Source organism: Talpa occidentalis, unplaced genomic scaffold, assembly GCF_014898055.3.
Source record: "Talpa occidentalis isolate TD23 unplaced genomic scaffold, MPIMG_talOcc4v2.1 talOcc4.4, whole genome shotgun sequence".
In the NCBI taxonomy this organism is placed as follows: domain Eukaryota; kingdom Metazoa; phylum Chordata; class Mammalia; order Eulipotyphla; family Talpidae; genus Talpa; species Talpa occidentalis.
The window spans coordinates 119,260,463-119,286,398 of record NW_023604295.1 but is presented as its reverse complement, the minus strand read 5'-3'; the positions used below and the strand labels follow the sequence as shown (position 1 = coordinate 119,286,398).

The 25,936-nt window shown below is 34.2% G+C and overlaps 1 protein-coding gene across 7 annotated transcripts in view; it reads right to left on the bottom strand.

Annotated features, from left to right (window-relative positions):
- PSD3 (pleckstrin and Sec7 domain containing 3) overlaps nucleotides 1-25,936 on the bottom strand; it is a 507,571-nt gene that overhangs the window by 77,357 nt on the left and 404,278 nt on the right. For all 7 annotated transcript variants that reach the window (XM_054700957.1, XM_037526196.2, XM_054700961.1 and 4 more), the window contains 2 exons: nucleotides 24,408-24,451; nucleotides 1,284-1,477 (listed from right to left, as the gene is read on the bottom strand). In XM_054700957.1, coding sequence (XP_054556932.1) covers nucleotides 1,284-1,477; nucleotides 24,408-24,451 — 238 coding nt within the window. The remainder of the gene's footprint in view (nucleotides 1-1,283; nucleotides 1,478-24,407; nucleotides 24,452-25,936) is intronic.

Sequence of the window (25,936 nt, the reverse complement as noted above, 5' to 3'; positions counted from 1 at the left end):
CACAATAGAGTAAAATACAACCGTCTTTAAAAGAATATACATAAATCCAGTCTTGAAAGATGGAAAAGTATAGTTTCTAATGTTCAAATAAAAATGACTAAGAGTGCAAAGAAAAGGAAAAGTATGGCCTATAGTCAGCAGAAAAATTAATATAAGTAGGCTCAAGGATATTAAGGAAAATGCAAACATAAGGGTAGAAATGGAAAATAAATTCACACTGCAGAAATAAAAAAATAACAGGGTAAACTTAAAGACATACCAATAAAATTATTAAAGTACTGAAAAAATAAAAAAGAGTTGGGAAAAATTAATAGAGTCTCAATGAATCTTTTGTGCCATATCAAGTGGCCTACCATGGAAAACTGAAGTCCTAAGAAGAGGAGTGGGTGTTTTAGAAATAACAGCTAAACAAATTTTCCAAATTGGTGAAAAATATAAACTGATGAATGCAAGAACTTCAACAAACACTAGACCTGAAAAAAAAAATGCCTTAAGACACCTCATAATAAACCTGCTGAAAAAGAGAAAAGAAAAATCTTTAAAGAAGTTGTACAGTGGCGCAAAAATAAAAAAGATAACAGACCTTTTGTATGAAATTATATAGATCAGGGAACACTAGAACAACATTCTAAAATAACTGGAAACAAATGCCTAAGAATTCTGTAAGTAGTGAACATTCCTAAAATTTAAATGCAATGCAGATTTTTTTAAACCAATAAAACACAAGGACATTTCTTGTCAGTAAATAAATAAAAGATATATTGAAGGATGTCAGTTAGCAGCAAGAAAAATGACTACCCTTCCACCTGTGCTTGGATCTCGACTCCCCTCACCACCACCCACACAGTTTGCCTGTGGGATGATACACTACTATTTTATGTATTATAAATTCAACGTTTCCCTCAACCACCAAAAATGAAAACAGGGACTTTCCTATCCTATTCAGTCCATTATTTTTTTGGTTTTTTCCCACTCCATTATTTTTGATGCCTGCCATACTCAGGTACTCAAAATTATTTGTTCAAGTTGGGAATAAATAAAGGTTGGAAATGTATAATATGTAAGAACACTTCCATCTTGAAAGTTCTATAATTTCATTTGGAGAAAATCAGGTGCGACAATGAACTTCTGACTTAGGGTTAGAGGTTTATCAAACTTCAACAACAGGTATCTAGATGAACATAATATTTGTCATCCTTGACTTTACTTCAGATAAAGTCACTTTATACTTAAGGCTAAAGATGAAATAAATAAAATAGGAAATGACAACAAATGATTCTTACTCTTTTTCCCATCCATATCTGCATGGATTTTCCGAGCCAAGAATCCACTCTTGTACACAGCAGCATTTGGATCATGAGGAATGTCCAAGAATGGGTTGGTAGTGCTCCCAATGCGAGTGAGGGTCTTTGGATGTGTTCCATTAGCCTTCTCATCAGTACCTTCTGATGGGGATTTTTTTTTCTCTTCATCATCTCTAAAGGGAGAAACACAAAGATTGAGCACCTATCACAATAGTTTTTTAGTGTAACGACCATGTTTTCCAATGGTCTATCTTGATAACAATAACTCTGTAAGGGCCTCCTTTTTTTTTTTTTTAAAGTAAGGGTCTCCCATATATCAAGTGTTAATGTACAAAGTAAGACTTCTACCAGTATCCTGCATAATAGATAAGGAAACAGAATTTAAATAAATACCAGTGGCCACAGATTCAAGGAAGATTAATTAAAGGAAGAGAAAGTAAAGACATGACTGTAAAATCTTTAAAGCTTTGGCTCTTTGCACCCACTATAAAGCCTTCATGACTGTCTTTTAAACAAATGGGGGTTCTTTGGCAAAGGATCATGATTTTGATTTTTGACCATTTTTGCAGAATCTAGCATAATGCCAAGAAAACAACCAATAATTACATATTTAGCCCATGAAAAATATAGACTACACCTGCCAAGTAACCAAGTTAATCTCTAATATCAAAATTCCAGGTAAAACCACCACTGGGTTAGAATGGTGGTGCCATGCACAGTATTTTGGCATCTTATAGCTATCAGTCTTCCAACTGCTAAAAGTGTGGGGCATCCTATCAGTCACTGAGAAAAATTGCCAAGCCCTCTTTATTCCCTGTTCCTTCAGGGACAAATTTATGAGACAAATTTATCTGAGGTTACAACATAAAGTATAAAGCAGGCAGAAAATGTATAGTCAGATTCAGTTAATAAAGAGGAGAGAAGAACAAAGCAAAGTTAATAAGCTCTGCTATACTCTTGGAAAACACAATAATAAAAGCATTTGTCTTAGTTGACCTATTTTAATTTCCTAAATCACTTCTGGTTTCTTTATTAAAATTTGATCATTGAATCTTTTCATTAAAACTTCAACAAAGAAAATCACCACAAAAATATATTTAAAATAAATTATAAATTGACAATTGTCAGAAGAGTTTGTTGATCAGAGAAAAACACTTTTTTCCTTCCATTAGTATTTGATAAGTTATTGTGAAATATATGAAAATAACACTAGACGCTTAGTCATCTACATTTTACTTTTATGATAATTTTAGACTTGCAAAGATAGTACACAGAGTTCCCATATGCCCATCATCCAGTTTCCCGATGTTAACATCTTATATAACCATAGCAAAAAATTCAAATGAAGAAAACAGTACAGTACTACATTTAAACTTCAGACTTCATTCAGATTTCACCAGTGTTTTCATTAAAGTTTGTTTCTCTTCCAGGATCCCACCCAGGACCGCGCTGTACATTCTATTGTCATGTTTCCTTTAATCTCCTCCAGTCAGTGACGGTTCCTTTTAGTCTTGTACTTTGTGACCTTGACATGTTGAGGAGTATGGGTGGGTTATTTTGTACAATATTCCCCATTTAGGCATGTTTGATGTTTTCTCATGTTTAGATTAAGGTTACGAATTTTTGGAAAAGATACTGTAGGTGGGGCACTCTCTCAGGGATCAGATAAGGGAGTGCATGTTTTATTACTATTATCAGTGACATTAACCTTGATAGCTTGATTAAGGTAGATATAGCCCAAGTTTCTATACTGTAAAGTTACTATTTTCCTTTGTAAATAATTTGGACACAATATTTTGTGACAATGCAACTGTCCTGCTTCTCAAACTTTTGGCCATGAATTTTAGCATTCATCAGTGGATCTGTCTTTGACAATTATTACTATGATAATTTAATGGGAAACTTTTATTTTCATAAGTTCTTCTACATTATAAGTTGGAATTCTGTAATTATGGTCTCACAGATATTTATTTTATGTTTTGACTATAATCAAACACTATCCATATTGACATTTCTCAAAATTTTCTAGCTTTGGTCATTGGGTGTTGTATCCAACAGACTCCTCTGTTGCTTTAACACATCTTATCCTTTTGCTTTGTACGTATTTTGTTTTGTGAGTATTTCTTTCCTTCAGGAATCAGATGTTTTAGAGTTTATCTTGTATTTTCCTTACTCCAGCCCTGGAAGCAACCATTTCTTAAAGTGTATGATTAATGTTATTGGAAAATGGCAGTTAGACACCAAATCGAAGGGCTCGGTGTGCTCTATTATCTCTAATATATTTATTTGTTCAATCCTAGTAAGCATATAGACTAATTTCAGAATTTTCTACCTAAATCCATGTGAGAAATTTATTTACTAGAGTGACTTAACAGTATGCAGTCAAACACCCTTTTCCACAGTTGCTCAGTTCCTTCCTCACTCTCTTCACAATATTTTAAGTAATTCATTTGCAAAATAATTATAGTCTATATTCTTTTTTGCATTCCCCATGTCCTGGCTGATTTTTGGTTAAAAATTTTTTTTCCCTTGGTTTGTGCAGTTCTATGGGATTAGATAAGGCAGATCTACTACCACAACAAAGAGAACATTGATCACCTCTAATTTCCTTCCTGCTGCCCTTTTAAAGTCAGTTCCTCTCAAGTACCAATTCCTGACAAATACTCACCTGCCTTCTAGCCCGACAATTTTCCCTTCTTCAGAGTAGCATATAATTGATTTCTTTTAATATATGGCTCACAGAAATTAATGTGATGGAGAATAGTGTTCATAATTTGATACTATATGGTTAAAAATTATAAAAAATATCTACATAGAATATGCCTGGAAGAAGAGAAAAATGGACAAGGTTGTATCTGGGGAATTAGTGGATGGCTAAAGTAGAGCAGGAGAGGGACTTGTTTTTCATCGTTTAGTCTTCATTTTTTTTTTTTTTTAATATACATAAAGTGCATGCATTGATGTTTCCCCAAAAGTAATTAGTCAAAACCAATAACTGAAAAAATAAGTACTTATCTAAAATAAATGAATGAGTTATTGGTGTCTTTTCCTTGGAAAATATAAGATTCACTCATATCATGCAAATCAATAGTTTGCTCCCTTTTACTGCCTGGTTAAGCCATTTTATGGTTACACCAATTTATTTATCCATTTGCCTCCCCTAGCTTTATTATTAAGATACAATTATATATGGTAAAATATTTACTACACCAAGTTGATTAGCACATCCACGGCCTCACATATTTACTCCTTTTATTGATATATGATGACATTTAGATCATTTTCTTAGCAAATTTCACTTATACAATGCAGTGTAATCAACTCTAGCCATCATGTTATAAATTAGATTTTTAGACCATATTCATGTTATAACTTAGAGTTTGTACCTTTTTATTAACCTCACCCTATTTGCCCCTATTTGCCCCTCAGGCTGACAACCACTTTTCTGTTTCTATGAGTTAAAAATTAAGGGAAAAGGGCCTCCCTGGTGGCGCAGCGGTTGAGCGCTGGGTTGCGAAGCTGCCCGCAGCCTCTGCAGTGCTGGTTCAATCCCCAGCTGCTCCCCGGCCACCAGAGGAGGGTCCCACATGGCGCGCAGACCTCTCCTGCCGCCCTGCTCCCTCAGCAGTGTACTTCGGTCCTTCTGCCTGCTCTGCTCCCCGCTCTGGCTCTGGTGAATTCTCTCACCCTCCCGCGCTTCTGACTGTACCCAGTGCTTGTATTAATAAATAAATAAATCTTTTTAAAAAAAAAAAAAATTAAGGGAAAAAATTCACATTCATATCATACCATGTGGATTTATCTTTTTCTGTCTATTTCACTTAATATAATGCCTTCTAGGTTTATCTATGTTGTTGAAAAATACAGGATTTCTTTAAGTTTGCAAAATATTCAATTATACATATATACCACATCTTTATCCATTCATCTGTAAACACAGAAGTTATTTCCATACCTTGGCTATTGTAAATAATGCTATGAATATGGCAGAACATTACTTGAAATGATGATTTTGCTTCCTCTGGCTATCTATCCAGAAGTGAAACTGGTAAATTATATAGTATTTCTATTTTTAATTTCTTGAAGAACCTCCATGCTGTTTTCTATAATTGGTTATAACTAGTTTATAGTCTCATCAACAGTGCAGCATTGCTAAGATTTTTTTCTTTTGTCTTTTTGATAATAGATAATGGGTGTGAGATGTTCTCTCACTGTGGCTTTGATTTGCATTTTCCTGATGATTAGTGATGTTAAGACCATTTCATATACTTGTTGGTCATCTTTCTCTTTGGAAAAATGCCTGGTGTAGGTGATTTGAATTTTTTTCTACTGAGTTATAGGAATTCCTTATTTGTTTTGGTTTATAAACCCTGGTTTGTAATATTTTCTACTATTTCATAGGCTGACCTTTAATTTTGTTAATGATTTCCCTTGTTTTGCAGTCAAGACCAATATGAAGGAGCTATTTTCCTATATATTTTTTGTTTTCCCAAGGGATTTTATAGTTTCAGGTCTGATGTTCAAGGCTTTATTCCAATGAGCTGATTTTTGTGTATGGTGTAAGAGATGGGTGCAGTTTACCCAACATCATTTATTAAAGAAATTATCTTTTCCTCACTGTAATTCTTAGTTCCTATGTCATAAGTTAAATTACCATATATGCAAAAATTTATTTCCATGCTCTCCATTCTGTTGGCTTGATCTACCTGTATATTTTATGCCAGTATTATACTGTTTTAATTACTATAGCTTTGTAGTATGGTTTGAAATCAAAAAGCATGAAGTTCCAGGATATTGTTTCATTTCTCTTTTGAAAGATATTTGGGTTGTTTCTAGGTTCTACGTTTTGTATTGTAGTAATTTAAGTATTGTTTATTGAAGATCACTCTATTCTGTGTATCCTATATAATTTTTCATGACTGTGCAACTAATTAACTACACAAAGCAAATTTTGATATCAGCCACTTAAAATCTACTTATCTGAAGGTAATTATCTCCTCAATTTCACCTATTTACAAAGTACTTAGAAATATTAGGTACTTTTATTGTTGTCATTTCATCTTATATTGCACTTGGTAGTTATAACAAATACCAGTTATAAGGTCTTCCCTTTCATTTCTAAATTTATTTATGTCTATTTTTCATGTTATGTCTAGATAACTGGTTGTCTGTTTTATTTTTTTCAAAAGGTTTTGCGTTGTTATAATTTATTTAAATAAGCTGAATTTCTAAAAAAGGTCCTGGAAACAGATGGTTGTTACTAAAAACAATTTTGATTACTTATAAAATTAGCAAATCCAGGGGGAAAATAATAGTAAATTTTATCAAGTTTTTCTTTTTTTCATGCAGCAATATTTAAAATTTATCACACAGAAAGTATTATTTTCTCATTTTGAAGGAGAAAACCAGGACACAGATTAAAAGTTAATGAACTGTAAACTGCTTGACTTCAACATTATTCATAAAGCTGCTCTCAATATTTGAGGCTTAATAATGTTTTTTGGGATTTCTGTTGTGAGTAGAAAACCAGAATGATTATTCATGGAATCAGGTTGATTATTTTAGACATTAAGAGCCTAAAGAAATTATTACTATAACTTTTGTTCCCAAACATTTCAAAAGGAGATTAATCTTTTTCTCATATGGAATAAACTAAACAAAAACCTCAGAATAGAGGTTGATAAAGCAGGTTTATTTTATGAATATAATGTATCACATTTAATGTAAAATATATCAATTAGAAAGGTGGAACATTATTTCACAAACACACAGTTTAGAAATCTTGGAATGTATATAAGAGTAGTCAGCCTCAGCAAAATTAAAAATTGAAAAATCAAACAGAACAAAATTCTGTTTCATTTTATACTTGTATAGTTACACAGTTTTATAGAAATTCTGATTTATGCAAAAAAGGAGCTATAAATGATAAAAGTTTTTACTTTAAATGGCCTACATTGCAAGCTTAGGCTAGTCTTTAATAGACATAAGACGGCTATAAAACTTTAATCTGAGATTTATAAAAGCAAGTTGGTACATGTAACACATTTTGTATTTTAAATTGAAACCACTTTTAAAAATACTTTTAAATGAATATAATGTAGAATCAAATTATTATCGAATCCTGAGACACTATGAAGAACGATGTTTCCAGTGAACACAAAACCAATCTGAAAAGCACTGTAGTATACAGGGTTGGCATCAAAGGTATCTTGCAATTATGCAAGATAATCTATCCCATAAAATCAGATGTTTAGCCGTAAAATGCAAAATAGGGGCTTTATTTCCTAATGATACAGTGTATTACATGTCAACCCAAATAATCCTAAAAAGTGGCTAGAACACAGTAAAAATGCCTATATATCTAAATAAAACCCCAGTTAATTACATGAGATATAAAATGCTTAAAATTTTTGCTTTCATATCACCCAACTATTATCATGGTTTTGAATACAGAGATGCTTTGTTTACAGTAACAGAATTCTTTCCTAACACTGGGTACACTCTTCAAAATGACTACCCATGAATGGCTTTCTATCAATTACATTTATATTATGTTTGAAACCTGCACCCCAGCCCCAGTCTTGTTTAAAATGTACTGAGTTTGGGGTATGCAAATAGGATTTTTCTCTACATAAATGTCAATCAAAAGTTGTAAAGTTACAACATCTAATATGGTAGCCACTAGCCAAATAGAGGTGTTGAAAACTTGAAATGTGCATAGTTCAGCTTGAAATGTGCAATAAGTAAAAAAAATACTAAGATTTCAAAAGACTTAGTATATAAAATTGAAATTATTTCAATAAATTTTGTACTGATTACAGGTCAAAACTACAATATTCTGGTTAATTTACAAATATACTATGAAATTAATTTTATGTTTCATTTTATACTAGTTATTAAATAATTAAAATTATACTCATTGTAATGTATGTAATGGCATGCATTACATTTCTTTTTGTGCTTTCCAATGAGCTGGCCACTCATGGGTAACTGTGATCTATTTGCTATCTATAAATCACAGCAGAACATTCCTTGATTACCTACAGAGTATAGCTCATATCACAAAGCAGACCCGGGGACGCCTAGGCCACTGTTGACCTGATTACATAACTATCTCCACGGTGGTCTCGGGATAACTCTGCCTGTGATAACATCATACTTTGCTGACACAAATGTCTCATGATCATGATGTCCCCTTCCCTGTCCCTTGTAATACTTTGTCCCCCATTCTTATCCACCCTCCAGAGTCTATTCCTCATACTATTGTCACATGATCAGCTTTTACTGTCCTACATGATTTCAATAAATGGCACAAGAACTTCTGCTCAAGTAGCAGAGTCTTGCCTTGCAAACCTGCTCCACATTCGTCATGTCCCTCATCATGTTCCTGCCACAAAGCAGCAACAAAGTTCCTGCTGCAATACCTTTTCATCAGGGCTGTTGTTGGAGATGCTTAAATCTGAATATCAAAACTAAAAGATATTTTACTAGGACAATAACAATTGGAGTAATGTCCAAGGGACTATGGCTCAGTGGAACCCCGACAATAAGTGAAAGTCAAAATTATTCAACCTTGCAAAACAAGTATTATTGATATTGGGAAGTCCAGTGAACTGAAGTCCAGCCTGACTTCATCGGGCTGAGAATAAAAATCTGTCCTGCTCAGAAATGCAAGTTGGTGCCAACTAGAGGTGGCTGTGCTATGGGCTTAAATGTGGATGGGCCTGTGCTGGCTGGAACTTCTAGGATGGAAGTGATATTAGGAATAATACTTTAAAGACCTTCTCCCTCCCTGGCAGTAGTGTCCTCTTTAGTGACCCACCCCATTCTGTATTTCTGCTCTTCTTTCCATATCTCCCCAGAACTGCTGCCAGGCTCAAACTGAGACAAGGAATTTCAGAAAATTGGAATCAGTATCCTGACTACTGGATTTACCTTATTCCTGATGCCTCAACAGAGATTTTTATAGATAAGTGACAGGGCCGCCTCACAAGGAGGGTATTTCAACTGTATACAGGAGCAAATATAAATTAATACAATACTGATAAAGAACTCTATAAATAAAATTAACTCATTTCTATAGTAAAAAGCTCCATCTAACCAGGTCTTTTCTGAGTATCCTGAACCACTAAGGAATTTTCAAGATGATGATACAAATGATTTTTTAAAAGTAAAATAGAAGAGACACAACAGGACTCACTGCCTTAATTGCAAAAAGAATGATTCATACATGCATATTTTGTACATTTAAAAAGCCTCCAAGCAGAATATTTTTTGCTGAGATTCCAGACATCTCAACACCTCACAACCTACGAAATTCCCCCATTCTTCAAACCAAACTATTATTCTCTCAGTAATCAGGGGTATGATTCATTGGGTAGTCTAAGTCCATGACTATTTGATAACCCAGTTCGTTTCAAGAATGGCATAAGCTCTAGTGCTAAGAGTGGAAAACCTTACACTCTGTTCTTTCTAAAGGGCAACTGTAAATCATAAATTTCCTATATTCTGCCTGATTTATGAAAGGCAGTTTTATTTCTAAGCAAAACTATCAGATAAGGAATCATACAAATCCAATCAAATCTTCTATTGTATTGGAACTCCACAAAGAATGGGAAAAATCTGCTTCCTAGAATTTACAAAAGCTGAACATCATTACATGGACTGACCCATTGAGTGGAATTTGAAATATTCCATTTTGGCAAGTTTCAGGATAGTGGGGTTTCAACTATACCAGGGTTGTTAAGTTAGGATCAGACTTGAAAATTAAGTCATCTTGAGGCATCTCAGTTAAGTGGAATTAAAATATTGAAATCAAATATAAATTGGTGGAGCTTGTGTGTGTGTTGGGTGGTAAAATAACAGTTGGAAAGAAAACACATTTTCCAGAGCAGAATTGGAATATTACTCAACCTTCACTCAGGGTGAAATCATCATTAAGTATGATACTGGAATTATGTAATAAAGATAAGTCAATTATGCCAGGCAGAAGAAATGAAAAGGGGACTTTTAGCATTAAGTGTGTACTCACCTCCTCTTTTACACTGGAGTAAAATATACTTTAATATAAAAGTTAGAATTTTAACCATGTTAAAATGGTACAGACTTGTGGTATTACACACATTTACACTGTTGTGAAACCAAAACAATCATCCATCTCCAGAATTTTTCATCCCAACGTGTAATTCTGTACCCATTAAGTAATTTCTCATTGCCTCTGACTCTAATCACTCACAAACAACATTCCACTTCCTACTGCTATGAATCTGACTATTGTAGGTATACTTTATCTTTGTGGAATCATAACAATATTTGCCTTTCTGTGACTGTTTTATTATAAACTTAAGCTTAATGACTTAATGGCTTATGGCTAAGTGTAGAATAATGCCCTGAAGAGTCACTAATGTGGTAACATTAGTGAATAACATTAGTGAATAACACTAATAACATTAGTGAGTAACACTTCAATGTGTTAATTTGCATTTCCTTAATGATCAGTGATGTTGAACATTTTTTTTTCAAGTGCTTATGGGCAGTTGTGTGGAGAATTATCTATTCAAGTTCTTTGTCCATTTTTTAATTGGACAGTTTTCTTAACTTGGTATTTTGTGCATTTTTATATTAATCCTTTATCAGAGATCTGATTTGCAGATATTTTCTCCCTACTCCATTGGTTGCCTTTTCAACCTAATATCTTTAGAGGCATAGACATTTTTAATTTTGTTAATATTGGGTATTTCTTCTGTTCTCAGTATTTCAGGTGTTAAAGCCAAGACATCCTTGCCAAATCCTTGTTTTGAAGCTTCTTCACTATATATTTCTTCTAAGAGTTTTATTTATTAGCTCTTACATTTAGGTCTCTGATCTACTGAATTAACTTCTCTATATAATGAAAGGTAAAGATTCAACTTCATTTTCTTACATGAAAAAATTAAATTTTCCTGACATCATTTGTTGAAGGGATGGTTGTTTTCCAAGTGAAAGGTCTGAGCACACACTGTGACAATTTATGTGCCAGGGTTCTCGGCTTTTTATTCTATCTCACTGGTGTATATGTCTGACCTCATATCAGTACCACACTGTTTTGATTACTGTGGCTTTGATAAGTTTTAAATGATGAAATGTGATCCCTTCAATTTTATTCTCCTTTTTCAAGATTGCTTTGGTTACTCAGGGTCTCTTTAGATTCCACAGGAATTTCAGGATGGGTTTTCTACTTTTGTAAAAAACAAACAAAAAAAAAAATCACTGGAATTTTTCCAGGAATTGCATTGACTCTTTAGATTGCCATGGGTAGAACTGACATCGTAACAATATTTGATGTCTTCCAATCCATGAACACAGGATAGTTTCCCACTCACCTGTGTTGTTCAGTGATATTTTCACTGCTGAAACTCTAAGTGTACAAGTTGCTATGGCTAAATCCAATCCTATGTTTTTTATCCTTATTGATGCTACTGTAAATAGAACTGTTTTTTTAACTACATTTCAATTATTTGTTGATGGTATATAGAGATGCGACTGACTTATATATGTTGATTTTATATTCTGAAACTTTGCTGAGTTCTAACAGTTTGTTTTTTGAGCATTTTTTTTTAATCTTTAGGAATTTCTACATATAAAACCATGACATCTGTGCACAAGAATAATTTTACTTCTTTCTTTCTAATTTGTATGTCTTTTCTTTCTTTTGCTTAATTTCTCAAAGTATTAGTCAGCTGAAGTTGTCATAAATTGGGTGGCTTAAACAATAGAAATTTATTTTCTCATGGTTCTGGAGGATGGAGACCCAAGGTCAGTGTGCTGGTGGGTTGGTTTCTCTAGAGGCCTCTCTTCTTGATTTGCAGAGAGCAGCTTTATTAGTGTCCCACTATGTCCTTTTCTCTGTGTGTGTGCAACCTCGGATTCTCTTCTTCCTCTAAGGACACCAGTCATATTGTCATATTGGACTAGAACTGACATAATGACCTTATTTAACCTTAGTTAACTCTTAGAATATAAAGGCTTTATATTCAAATACAGTCACATTGGGGATTGCAAATTCAACAAAAATTATTATAAAGAAAGAGGAAGGAAGAGCGGAGAGACAGAATTGTGTCACTCTTACTAGGATGTTCACTACTATGTTGAATAGAAGTGGTGAGGGTAGCCTTCATTTTTTGTTCCTAACTTGGAGGAAAGATTTCAGTTTTTCACCAATGAATGTGATACTAACTATATGTTTTTCATATATAGTTGCTATTATGTTGAGGTAGTTTCCTCTACAGTTTGTTGACTATTTCTATCATGAAAAAATTAATTTTTTTGGACAAATGCTTTTTCTGCATCAATTGACAATGTCTTTTAATTTATATATTTAGACCAATGAATTTTAAGTATTGTGGGTTTTTTTTTTTCATCTATACTTTTTTTTTTTTTAATATTAAATTTTATTTTTATATTCCCCCATACAATTGCAAACGCCCATTCTGACCCCAACCTTCCCCTCCCGCCCCCACCCCAAAAGGTCTCTGGTCATAGTTTTTTGTTGTTTGATTTTCACTTTCTTATATTCATTTTCCTGGTCCCTTATTTAAGTTTTCTAGATTCCTGCTATGAGTGAGACCATCCGGTATTTCTTTTTCTTTTGGCTTATTTCGCTGAGCATGATCCCTTCCAGTGCCATCCATGTTGCTGCAAATTGCATGTGTTTATCTTTTTTGAATGCGAGTAATATTCCATGGTATATATGTACCACTATCTTCTTGATCCAGTCATCTATTTTTGGGCATTTGGTTGTTTCCAAAGCTTAGCTATTGTAAACAGTGCTGCTATAAACATAGGGGTGCAGGTGCTCTTTGGAATTGATGTTTCTGTGTCTTTGGTAAATACCTAGGAGTGGAATTGCTGGATCATATGGAAGCTCTATGTTTATAGGTCAGAAATCTCCACACAGCTCTCCATAGTGGTTGGACCGTTTGCACTCCACCAACAGTGCACAAGAGTCCTTTTTCTCCACATCCTCGCCAACATTTGTGTTGCTAGTTTTTTAATATGTGCCATTCTCACTGGTGTGAGATGGTATTCTGTAGTTTTGATTTGCATTTCCCTGATTACAAGTGATGTTGAACATTTTTCATATGTCTGTGGCCATTTGCAATTTCCTCTTCAGAGAAGTTTCTTTTAGCTCTTCTGCCCATTTTTTGACTGGATTATTTTCTTTGTTGTTGCTGAGTCTCATCAGCTCTTTGCAGATTTTTGTGATCAGTCCTTTATCATTAGCGGTTGGGTGCAAAATGTTCTCCCAGTTGGTGGGGTTTTCTTTGTTTTTGTTATTGTCTTTTTGCTGTGCAGAAGCTCTTTAATTTGATGTAGTCCCAGCTGTTTATCTTTCTCTTCACTATCACTGCTTTAGGTGATGTGTCTGTAAAGATGTCTTTGATGTGCAAATCCCGTAGTGTTTCGCCTAATTTCCTTCTATGTATTTTATGGTTTCAGGTCTTGTGGGTTTTTTTTTTTTTTAAAGATTTATTTATTTATTTATACAAGCACTGGGTACAGTCAGAAGCGCGGAAGGGTGAGAGAATTCACCGGAGCCAGAGTGGGGAACAGAGCAGGCAGAAGGACTGAAGTACACTGCTGAGGGGAGCAGCGGGCGGCAAGAGAGGTCTGCGTGCCATGTGGGACCCTCCTCTGGTGGCCGGGGAGCAGCTGGGGATCTGCCTGCAGAGGCTGCGGGCAGCTTCGCAACCCAGCGCTCAACTGCTGCGCCACCGGGGAGGCCCAGTATTGTGGTTTTAACTGAGCAGTATAAACTGATTCTATTGTCCTTATTTATTATCTTAGTATATTAATTATATTTTTTACTTTTCTTAGTAGTTGCCCTATAATTTGCAACATAAATTTGCAATATACAATGGATCTAGATTCACTTTCAAATAAGACTTCATGGATAGTGGAAGTGCTTTACAATAACAAAATCATCCGAATTCCTGTCTCATGTTCCTAGTATCATTGCTGTCATTCATTGCACTTACACATAGGCATATATGTGTGTGTATACACATACACACATATATATATAAGCATATATAAACAAACACAATCAAGTATAATGTTGCTATTATTTCGAACAAACTGTTATCTGTTAGGCATATTAAGTATGAGAAAAATAGAAGTTTTTATTATGTATTCATTTATTCCTTCTCTAATGCTGAGTTTCTGATATATATCATTTTCCTTCTCTATAGGAAGGAAGCAATTCTGTAAGGCAGGTCTATTCAATGTTTGTCTGAGAAAGAGGTTCTCTACTGTTAAAGAATAAATTTCGCTGGGTACAGAATTTTAGGTGGTTGAGTTTTTTTTTTCTCTCAAAGCTTTAAATATTCACTACATTCTCTTCTTGTTTGCATGGTTTCTGAGACATAAACTGCCATTCTCATCTTTGTTATTCTATAGGTGTTTTTCATTACTCTGACTTCTTTCAAGATTTTTTTCTTTATATTTGATTTTCTGCTTTTTGACTATGATAGGCCTAAGTGTAGCCTTGTTCATACCTGTAGTTTTTATCCTGCTTAGTATTCTCTAAGTTTTCTGGAACTATGATTTGATGTGTGGCATTAATTTGGGGGAATATTTAGTCACAATCACTGTTACATCAAATATTTCCTTTGATCCTTCTTCTCTTTCTAGTATTCTCATGACATGTATGTTATACCTTTTGTAGTTATTCCACAATTCTAGGATATTCTGTTCCTTTTTTGTTTTAAGTCTTTTATTCTCTTTGCTTTTGCATGTCTGAAGTTTCTGTTGACATATTCTTAAGCTCAGAGATTATTTTTTAAAATATTTCCCAGTCTCCAAATAAGCCCATCTAAAGCATTCTACACTTCTGTTGCAGTTTTTTTGATTTCTAACATTTCTTTTTGATTCTTGCTTGGACTTACCACTTCTCTGCTTATATTGTCCATCTGTTCTTGCATGCTGCCTAATGTATTCACTGGAGTCTTTAGCATATTAATTATAGTTGCTTTAAAGTCCTTGTCTGATAATTCCAACACCCTTGCTATATCTGAGTCTGGTTCTGATGCTCTGTCTCTCCAAACCTGTTTATTACCTTTCAATATGCTTTATAATTTTCTTGTGATAGTGAAAAATGATGTGCTGGGAAAAAAGCAACTGCTATAATCAGACCTCTAAAATGTGGTGGTGAGGTGGAAAGGATGGAAGCATTCTATAGTTTGATGATCTGGTCTCAGTCTTTAGTGAGCCTATGCCTCTGAACTATGATTCTCACATGAGCTTTCTCAGTGTCTCAAGCAAAGCTCTCAGTCCCCTGTTTGCAAACTCAGTGAGACAGTCTCGCCTCTGCATCTTTTATGCTGGGTTTTCAGTCCATATTCAAGGTAGGTGCCCTGAGCCTGGCAAGAGTGGCAATAACTTAGGTCCCCATGTTCTTTAACCTTTCCTACTGCACCTTGCACTTTGGTTGTAGAGTGGATGTTTAGCTTCATTGACTCAGTGCAATGTATACATACTCTACTGAGGATATTACAGAAGGGAGTAGAGTATCAATCAGGCACTAAACTCCACCCTGAACCTCTAATCATTACCATAAATATCATCATCTCTTAACTTCTTAACCCAAGAAGGTAGATATTATCGTCTCAGACAGGTGAACTTCCCATGAGCAGGACCCATGGTAAGAGGTTATCTAATAGGATTCCTTGGGGAAGGTGGGGATTCCCTGATTTAAAAGGTTTGAGAACCACTATGCCCTCAGTAGGGACACCCATGGAGCACATGGGCAGAGCCAGAGGTCAAACCCCTATTCAAGTCCAAGAAGGCATCAATGAGAGTTCAGTAATGATTAGGAAATTTTAATTGCAAGGTAGTGTTAGGCAGTGGGAATATCAAAATGATTAAGCACCTTTTAGGGACTCATAGTTCAGCAGGGGAAATACATATACATAATAATATAATAAACTTTTATAGAGTATTGTAATACTCAATGGAGTTGTGCACCAAAAATAGGGGAATCAGAGAGGAGGGAAGAGTTCATATTGTGCATGCTAAATCACAGTACAAGGACTTATTATGACTGATAGTGATGGGGTGATGGATTATGGTGGTTGTTATCCAATCTTGTAAATTTATTATAAAAAAAGCTTGAAATATGACTTAATGGGTATATTTTATAGTATGCTTATTACACCTCAATAAATCTGCTTTATAAAAATAACGGCAATGGTTAAATGCAGGAATGGAGCACTAAAATGAATACCGTACTCACATATATAATATTGCTGTCAGATGATTGTTCAAAAATAGTGAAGAATGAACTTATAAAAAATGTTTCTATTATTTTACTTCATATTATGTCACAAGGCAGGATCAGTTTAAAATGGATCTTTTTCACTTACCAGAAATAGAAAATAAAAAAACCCCTGCACTTAGATTTAAAAATTCTGCCGAAAACAGGAAATACATCTTATTTTCTAAAAATACTGTAGTCTGCCACAGTCATCTTAACTGTAAAAAAGAAAATGCACTTTCATTAAAAATGTCAAGCTCCTTCACTAGCCCTTTCTCACCAATGAGATCACAGCCCGATATGAGGAGGATGTAGGTTATAGCCTGAGTTTCTGAAATAAAGGATGTGATTATATAGACAATGACTGTAGCATGCTTTCCAAACTTAGAAAAACTTAACTGTAGAAATTAAGGTAGTTTAAAAAAAGTTGTTGGAAATACTGGGTCAAGTCAAATGTTAGATGTTTCCAAAAGATATACTAGTAAAATTTTAATGGGCAATTAAAAATAACTTGATTCAATAGTATCAACCTGGTCAATGAAAGTTTTCTCATGTTTGAAAATGTGTGTACATATGTATACACAATGTACACATAAAATGCTCAAATGAAATGTTCAAGGCACTACATTAGTTACTGCATACATATCATGCTTCATTTAGAAATGATATTGTATTTTCTTGTTGTATCATTCCAAATTGATATAAATGATATAAAAATATAAATCATCAGTCTATTAGGAAAAATACTTTCCTTATATCCCAGCCTCCATAATTTCTTGTACCTCAGTGATTCTAAAATTGCTTTAGGACAAGTAGGCTACTAACATTATAATCACATTCCATCTGCTCACCAACCTGTCTGCTCTGAGTATTTTGAAGTTAAATGTGAAGGAAAGATAATATTTGTAAATTACATCACTTTCTAAATCATCTTCATGGGTATTAAAACTATTGTAACAAAAAAATCCTTAAAAATTTGAAGTACACACCTCATTCTCATCACTGAGAGACACCATTTACACAGAAAGCAGACAATTATTTCTTTAATGTGCCTTTTGAATGTTAAGAATTAGATGGTATTTTTTTCTAGTTTTCTATATAAAGAGCTTGAGATGGCTGAGAAAAAGGGGTACTCACGGATGATTCAGATTCTTAATAGAATTAATTTCACAGAGCTACGTAAAAGAATCTTCCTGAATTCTAAACCCTGAAATCATTCTTCCTTTAAATACCAAAATCCAAGCTCTAAATGTACAATGCAGATCTAGAAATACTGGTTCATGTTCAGCATTACTTTTAGATAACATTTTTTTAAAAGTGATATTAATTCTGTAGCTCAAAATCTTGATGTTATTGAGAAATGCCATAGTTATAGCATAACTATTTCTCTTTATTTCTTTTCTTATCTTATATTCAATGCATTTTTACTGAATTTATAAATAAACAATCACACTAATATTATCCCAGTCATTTACACTATATTATATATAGGTTTATCCTTAGGTAACTTTCATATAGTTTGTCTTTTTAATTTGTGATGAAAATCGTAGCATAAGATTTATTATTTTATGTGGAGTCCAGCATGATACTACATTTTCCATGGTAAGGTCTGAGGATATCAGGGCCAGTGAGAATGTTAACTCACAGCCTAGTTTTCAATGAGACACAATGCATATCTGCAAGATGTTTAATAGTATCAGCACTCCAATGGAGCTCGGAGTTATATTTCTTCTTTACAGTCAAATATCTCACACAGCTTTCTCAATTTTTCCATGGTTTTTCTTTTCATCCCAACATAAACTATCTTACTTTTATCCCAACCACTCAAAGGGATTTTTCTTTATATACTAAACTATATTTGTTGTATCTATAAACATTGTCCGACTGATGACAACTTCTCTTTGCCTTAATTTTCTCATGAGTAATTATTATTAACCTACAAGTGACTACCTTCAATTTATTTTATTTTATTTTTTACCTTCAATTTAAAATAAGAATCACTTTTGGACTCCTTATATCAAAGTACCACATAAATGTCTTGATCCAAAATAACTGATTTGAGTAAGAAAGTTTTCCTTTACCTACATCTACTATTAAGAATCACTTCATGTATCTAGATTCACTGAAGTATTAGGATAAAAAACTTATAAACAGGATCACTCATATAAGAATGAACAATCATGATTTACCATTTTTAAGGAATAATTTCACTTCACAGTACAAAACATTTTAAAATAAAACAAAGAAGCACCTTTTTCTTTAGGATACAAACTCAAACCTAAAAGCCACACATAGGGAATTTTAATTCTTCCTGGAAAACTCCAATGTTGGCAAAGAAACAAAAAAAAAATCAGGGAGAATTATAACAAATGAGAAAATGATTTAAAAAATGCAGAGCATTAAATTATAGTCTTGCTCTAGATGTGGCTCATCTAAACCATCTAAGAGAAACTCTCAGTGGAAAACTATACTTTTGAGATAAATAAGACTATCTTTTTGAAATGGGCCATTTACTATAGAAAAAAATTGGAATTACATTTTAATTGGCATATAATATTACCTAAAATAAAATTAAAATCATTATTAAGCTAATATGCAAAGAGGTCAAATAATGAAAGTAAAAGAATCCTAGAAAGATTTTTTTCTTGGAAAAACTTTTTTAAGAGACTACATAGCAGAGAGACTTAGGAAGCAGTTGTCAATTTCAGATTCATACTCTTACCTTGAACAGGGTGGAGGGGGGACCCAAAAGCACATTATTTAAAACGAGTTCTAATTAAAGTGAGAATGGATACATGAATTATAATGTGTATGTATTATATATGCATATATACACATATTAAATATGTATTATGTATGTGTATGTGTGTATTATATAATTATTATATATAATACATAAATAATACATAAAAATCATTATATCACACACACACATACACACACTTTTTTTTTTAACCAGGGCAAGGGAGGTTTCTTGCAATCCTTAAATATTGTGGTACATGAAATCAAAAGGTAAAAAGATAAATTTCTTAATAAACTGTATTGTCTTTTTTCTATTAATTGTTGCATGTATTCTTTGAAGATTCTCATGCAACTAAATTTTAAATAATTCTAACATAAGTTATAAGCTTCCATATTCATGTCAACTCACCTTACTCTGTTCTATCTCAATCAGAGAATAAATATTCCTTACCTATTATTTTATCATTTGCATTAGAATGCAAAATTTCTTAAGGCCAGGGAAAATGTCTTAATACTTTTGTTCTTCCAAAATTCCAGGTTCTGCCTAGTGCAAAGCAGTTTAACAAATAGATGTTTTATGAATAATGAACCATTGAACAAAGGAACTAGGGAAGAAGTGGTCACTATTGTCCTGCATAAGGGAGCTGAGGCCTTCGCTAAGCGCATTCTTCACTGAAATTTTTATGTTCTCAACTTTGCACAATCCATCCCACACATCTCACGTGTGCTCACATTAGGCAGAGAACCTATGTCTATTTCTTTTCTTTTAAACTGAGATGTAAAACTGGTTTACAACACTATCTGTGATTCAGAGGCATAGCATCACATTTCTCAGCTGCATGAACTTGTATCTTTTTCATTGTTGCATCCAGGGCACAACCCTGGATCAAATTCTGAAGCAGCTGCTTAAAGATTGTTTGTGGAATGATAAATGAATGATCCTGATCATCTAACTTGCAGGGAAGGAAACACTAGTAATTCCAGGAACATTTAATGAGATTAAAAATTTGATACAAAACTCTCTTGGGCCTCCCCGGTGGCACAGCGGTTGAGCGCTGGGTTGACAAGCTGCCCGTAGCCTCTGCATTGCCGGTTGGATCCCTGGCTTCTCCCCAGCCACCAGAGGAGGGTCCCACATGGCGCGCAGACCTCTCCTGCTGCACGCTGCTCCCCTCAGCAGTGTACTTCGGTCCTTCTGCCTGCTCTGCTCCCCGCTCTGGCTCTGGTGAATTCTCTCACCCTCCCGTGCTTCTGACTGTACCCAGTGCTTGTATAAATATAAATAAATAAATAAAAAATATTAAAAAAAAACAAAAACAAAACCTCTCTTAATTTCCACTGTATTAGTGGGTGGCATAGAAACACTCAGACACAGTCTCTGCCCAGCAAAGATTTTATAATTAGAGACCACAGCTACAGAGAAGCGGGGTAGCATGGCACTGCCAGGGGAACCAGGATTCCTGGGGATGCTGACCCTGGTTTTGTGACTACATGAATTGTATGACTTTGGGTGTGTGAATGAATGCTTCTATAAAATGAGAACACTGGACTGGAGTAGAACTTTTTCAAAAATAAGATTTGTAAGTATAATACCTTTTAGAAAATAAATATTAAATTGAACTTCAAACATATTTTAAAAGGGTAAAAGGGGGTTGGCTTTTTACCTTGAAGTGAAATAATTTTATTCCTTAAAAATGATAAATCATATAGTTCACTCTTACATGAGTTATCCTGCTTATAAATTTTTATCCTAGGCACTGATGCTTGTGAGAGGTAGAACTGGATACCCAGCCTTTTCCCCTGGGAGGTAGAAGTGGGTTCCTGTCATCTTCCCCCTTTTCCTTTACTCATAGTACCCAGGGAGATCCCCAGACATCTTCTGGGGCCCTAGATGTCCATGGAACCCAGTTAGAACTAACACCAACGAACTAAAAACTTCCGAGGTCCCTCCAGTTATAACATTCCATTAGTCTAGAATTATATTTCTTCTAAGGTTCTAAAATCAACACCAAGATAGCACCTATGCAAGTACACATTACCCTACAAATGAAGGGGCAGCACCTTTCTTAAAACTATTGTCTACACCACACAATTGAGAGGTTGATCTTCAAGGAAATGCAATCCTTCCCTTCCCTTCTATAGCCTTTAATGGAGAATTGATTACATAAGCACTATGCTCAGCAAAGTAGTGTACAATGGGACAAATGCAGACACATATCATTTCCTTAAAGAACTTACAGTCTAGTAAAATATTTCTACAAATAACTACAATGGTGCATAGGAATTGATGATGCCATTAGATGAAGCAAGTGGATGTTTAAGAGTTCAGATTCTTTCTGGCTGGTAAGAACAGGAAAAAGTTCATGGAACAGGGTGTGAGCTGGGCTTTAAAGGCTGAAAGTCTCTGAACACAAAGGTGTTGCAGTGGTGGTGGCAATACAGATTTTAAACAGAGGGTACTTCATGAACATGGGCAAAAAGGCAGCAGTAAGCAATGGAACAAGTGTGGGGAACTGTGCCTAGGCACAGCTTAATTGAAATGTAGGCTGTGTGAAGACAAATACTGGGGAAGAAATATATTCCTGGCAGAATGTGCAGAGCCTAATTGAAGTTTTAGAGCAAAGGAGTACTTCAATCGCATTCAAGTAAAGGAACAAGGCTAGAGACAGAGGCATTTATTAGGAGGAAAACGTATGAATGACTGAAGCAGGAGGGAAGCAGCAGGAATGGAGAGAAGGGCTGTTTGGAGCCATTTCTGCAGCAATGAATGAGAAGGAGATATTTTTTAATAAAAGGAGATACTCTAAGTTCCAGTTTTTGGAAAATACCAACATTAATGGCTAACAAGAGGAAAATGAGTCAGATATGTTGGAGGGGTACAAGGAGAACCGAGTGAGCAGAGTTTTACATAGAAAATTATATATATGGCAATTTTTATCAAGGAAAAAGTTTAGTGCATGTCCTGAAGGATCACAAATTGATAAACAGCAGGGATTTCTAAAGTACGTGGTAGGGAAAACTAACTTTGATAGCTGTTAAAGAAAAGGTGTTTTATGATCAAAATAGAAATCAGTGATTAAAAAAGTTGGGGTAATGGCCCTTCCTCTTCTGCAGAAATTCAAAGAGTGTATCAGATAGACCCATAAACATTTTTTGTTTTATATTCTCTAAATATAGCAGTGTTATGCAAAAAACACTAATACATAGTTAAAAAAAATTCACGGAACATTAAAATCAAAAAGGACAGTTATTATTTCATTCAATCCTTTCATTTTGTAGGTGAAGATAGGCAATTATATGATAAACAACTGAAGAGCCTTAGTTTTGGTAGGTGATAGAGAATAAATGTGGATATGAAAAAGAAAATGATAAATAAGAAATTAAGCATTTTAAAAGCCATTATATTAACATTTGAGTGATAACTGGCTTTATACTTAGTGTCTGAGAACATTTCTGTGTTAAGTCCCAAAATAATCACTTCAGTTTTAAGATCATGAATTCTTACTAATTTTAATGAGCTTTATTTGAAATTACAGGCTGCTTTTAAGTGAATCTCATTTTGTATATATTGAATACATTCAAACACACATGCTATTACATACATGCAAATATTAGTCTCAACTTAAACCTTAAATTCCTAATTTAAAGTACCATATGATCTTACAATTAGCAGAAATAATTCAAGTGGTTTTGATATTTTTTTATTCAATCCAGCATTATGTGTGAGATGCATCTAATTGCTAAATCCTTTTTTTCCAATGTGCATATGAAAGAATAAAATTTAACTCCCAAGTTATGATTCTACAAATGACAGTTCATTGCAGACTGTTCTATTAGGTTTCGTGGTAGAAAAATATTTATGAATGCTAAATATGAGTGAAAACCAAAAGTAAAATCCACTTGTAGTTCTATAATTAAAAATTTTTTTCATCTAATTTATCAATAACTTGATGAAAAATTAGCAAAGATTCTTCTCAGTGTTTTAAATTTTTTTTTTTAAATTTTTTAAATTTTTTTTTTTTAATAGAGGCATGTTTTATTTATTTATTTGTTTGTTTGTTTGTTTTTTGTTTATACATGCACTGGGTACAGTCAGAAGCGCGGGAGGGTGAGAGAATTCACCAGAGCCAGAGCGGGGAGCAGAGCAGGCAGAAGGACCGAAGTACACTGCTGAGGGGAGCAGCGGGCGGCAGGAGAGGTCTGCGCGCCATGTGGGACCCTCCTCTGGTGGCCAGGGAGCAGCCGGGGATCAAACCGGCGCTGCAGAGGCCGCGGGCAGCTTCGCAACCCAGCGCTCAACCACTGCGCCACCGGGGAGGCCCCTTCTCAGTGTTTTAAAAATTAAATTCTTAACTACTGCGTTGATCAGTGAAATTTAACAAGAGTGGCATTGTGGGCCTACATAGTTAAATGTAGTTTATTGATATCTGTAATAGTATCTCCCATAATATGTACCTGAAAACAACATTTTTTTCCTATCAAACAGGTTCAGGAAACATTGCAAATTCTATTCCTCTCTTGGAGACGGACAATATATGTTGGAATTGGATAAACTCTTAGAATTTTGCAGTTAAAATTTTTTCACTTTTATTTAATCCATTATTTTTTAAGCTTATCTATTTACAGAATCCTTTTTGCTTTTTTGCATAATATTTATCCATATCCTGGTAAAATTAGTGTCCTAGGAAATAGGATGGAAAAATCTTGATCATTATAGTGAGAGAGAATTAAAATAAGTGGGTACCAAAATCATTTGTATTAGATTTCTGAATGTATGTAATTTTATCAGATTTTCTTTTAAAATACTTTTTAAAAGGATACATTAAAAAAGATAATAAATAGCTTACTGGGCACAGCAACCAGATTAAAAGCACAATAGGAAACATGCTAAGTACCAAGAAAAAGACACAGATACTCAGGGTTTACTAGGTTTTATGCAAAGTAGGGAAGAATGAGAACTGGCCATGCATATTTAATCCTTCCCTAGGAGCACCTCTAGGCATAAAGAAAGACAGTAAGAAAAGAGCAAGTAGTTCATTTATTAAAAGGCTGACATCCAGCGTACTTACACTGCCCATTCAAGCTTCTCATTCTTGATTGAATTGTACAGAGCCTATAAAGAGAGAAAACAGGATAGAATTATTCTTTTCATTCTGTTTTACGTTTTGAATTTAGCAAATGACCAAAGTCAACACAACAATCCCAAGAGAATGGGTCTGATTCCCCTGTGCCATCCTGTTGGCACTGCAGAGAGGAGGACGGCACAGGTGAAGCAAATGAGCAAAGGGAGAGCAGCGTTTCATGAAACAGATTTTACACAAAGTAAAAAATGTCTTTTCTAAGCAAGACACCCAACACTGCATTATTAACATTAAGCCATGTGAAATATGGTCTTGCAGTTTCACCAGTTTGGATATTGGAGTACTCATACTATTTTCATTAATGGAATAAGTAGAACTGTTTTTACAACAACTTAATGAACAAAATACATTGGAAGGGGAACTGAAGGCAGATTATGGGAAACCATCTCAGAAATTTTAGTTTCTATAGCAATGACTTAGGCAGTTTTTGTCAATCTAACTTGGGAATTCTGTTTTATAGGCAGTGAACACTATACTAGTGTGTGAGGTAGTAGAGACAAGTTTCCTTAAAGCCTTGGTAACAATAATGACACAGTCACATGAGCATAAGATTGCCTCTCTTATTCAGCTCTGGCCTTACATGTAAGGTCCTTGTAATCAAGTGCATTCACCATGACAACTACCAAAGAAAATGCAACCCCACATTTACACTCTCTAGATTTTGAGTAAGATGTTCTAAAGAAATCATAAATGCATCTCTAAGACATAGAGCTGCAACAGCAAATTATATTGAAGACAATGATATTTTGTAGTAGCAAATTATATTGAAGAAAAAGATATGCTGTGCATAATAACATTATGATGATGTTGAAACATTTTTCTTCAAAGTAGGACTTGGGCCAATTAGGCTCAGCAAAGACTATAGGTTGAAATGGGGGATTAGATGACATCCAACCCCTCATTTTTTGACAGAGAAAATGACAGGTTCAGAAAGTTTCCAGGCAGAACAGAAGGCAAAGGGCCTTGTATTCCTATCATCTGCCTTTTTATATGTTGTGTGAGAGGCAGAAAGACTACATCAGCAGTGAATCCCCCTTTCAGTAAAACACTTCCAAATTCAGTAAAAATATATTTAGATTAGAGATTTAGCATGATTTAAGATTCAGTACATGTACTCTCTGCAAGTATCCTGATAGAATTCTGTGGAAGTTCTGCATTGTGGCTACATATTTAACTATTGGATAATTAAGGGAGCTAGCTAATTAAAATAAGAGGTAAGTCAAGGCACAGACATACTATAAATTGTATATTCTTTTTATATAATGCAAACTTAACTAAAAAAACCCTACAATCTGTGGTAAAGAATTTTTTTTAGAAAAATTTATTTATAAAGGTAGAAAATTGAAAATGATATCTAAGCATCTGATATTTTTCTTATTACATTCTGCTCCAGAACAAATTAAAAAAAATATTTGCCAAGAGAATATTTTGCTTACAGAGTTGAGCTCCAAATTAAA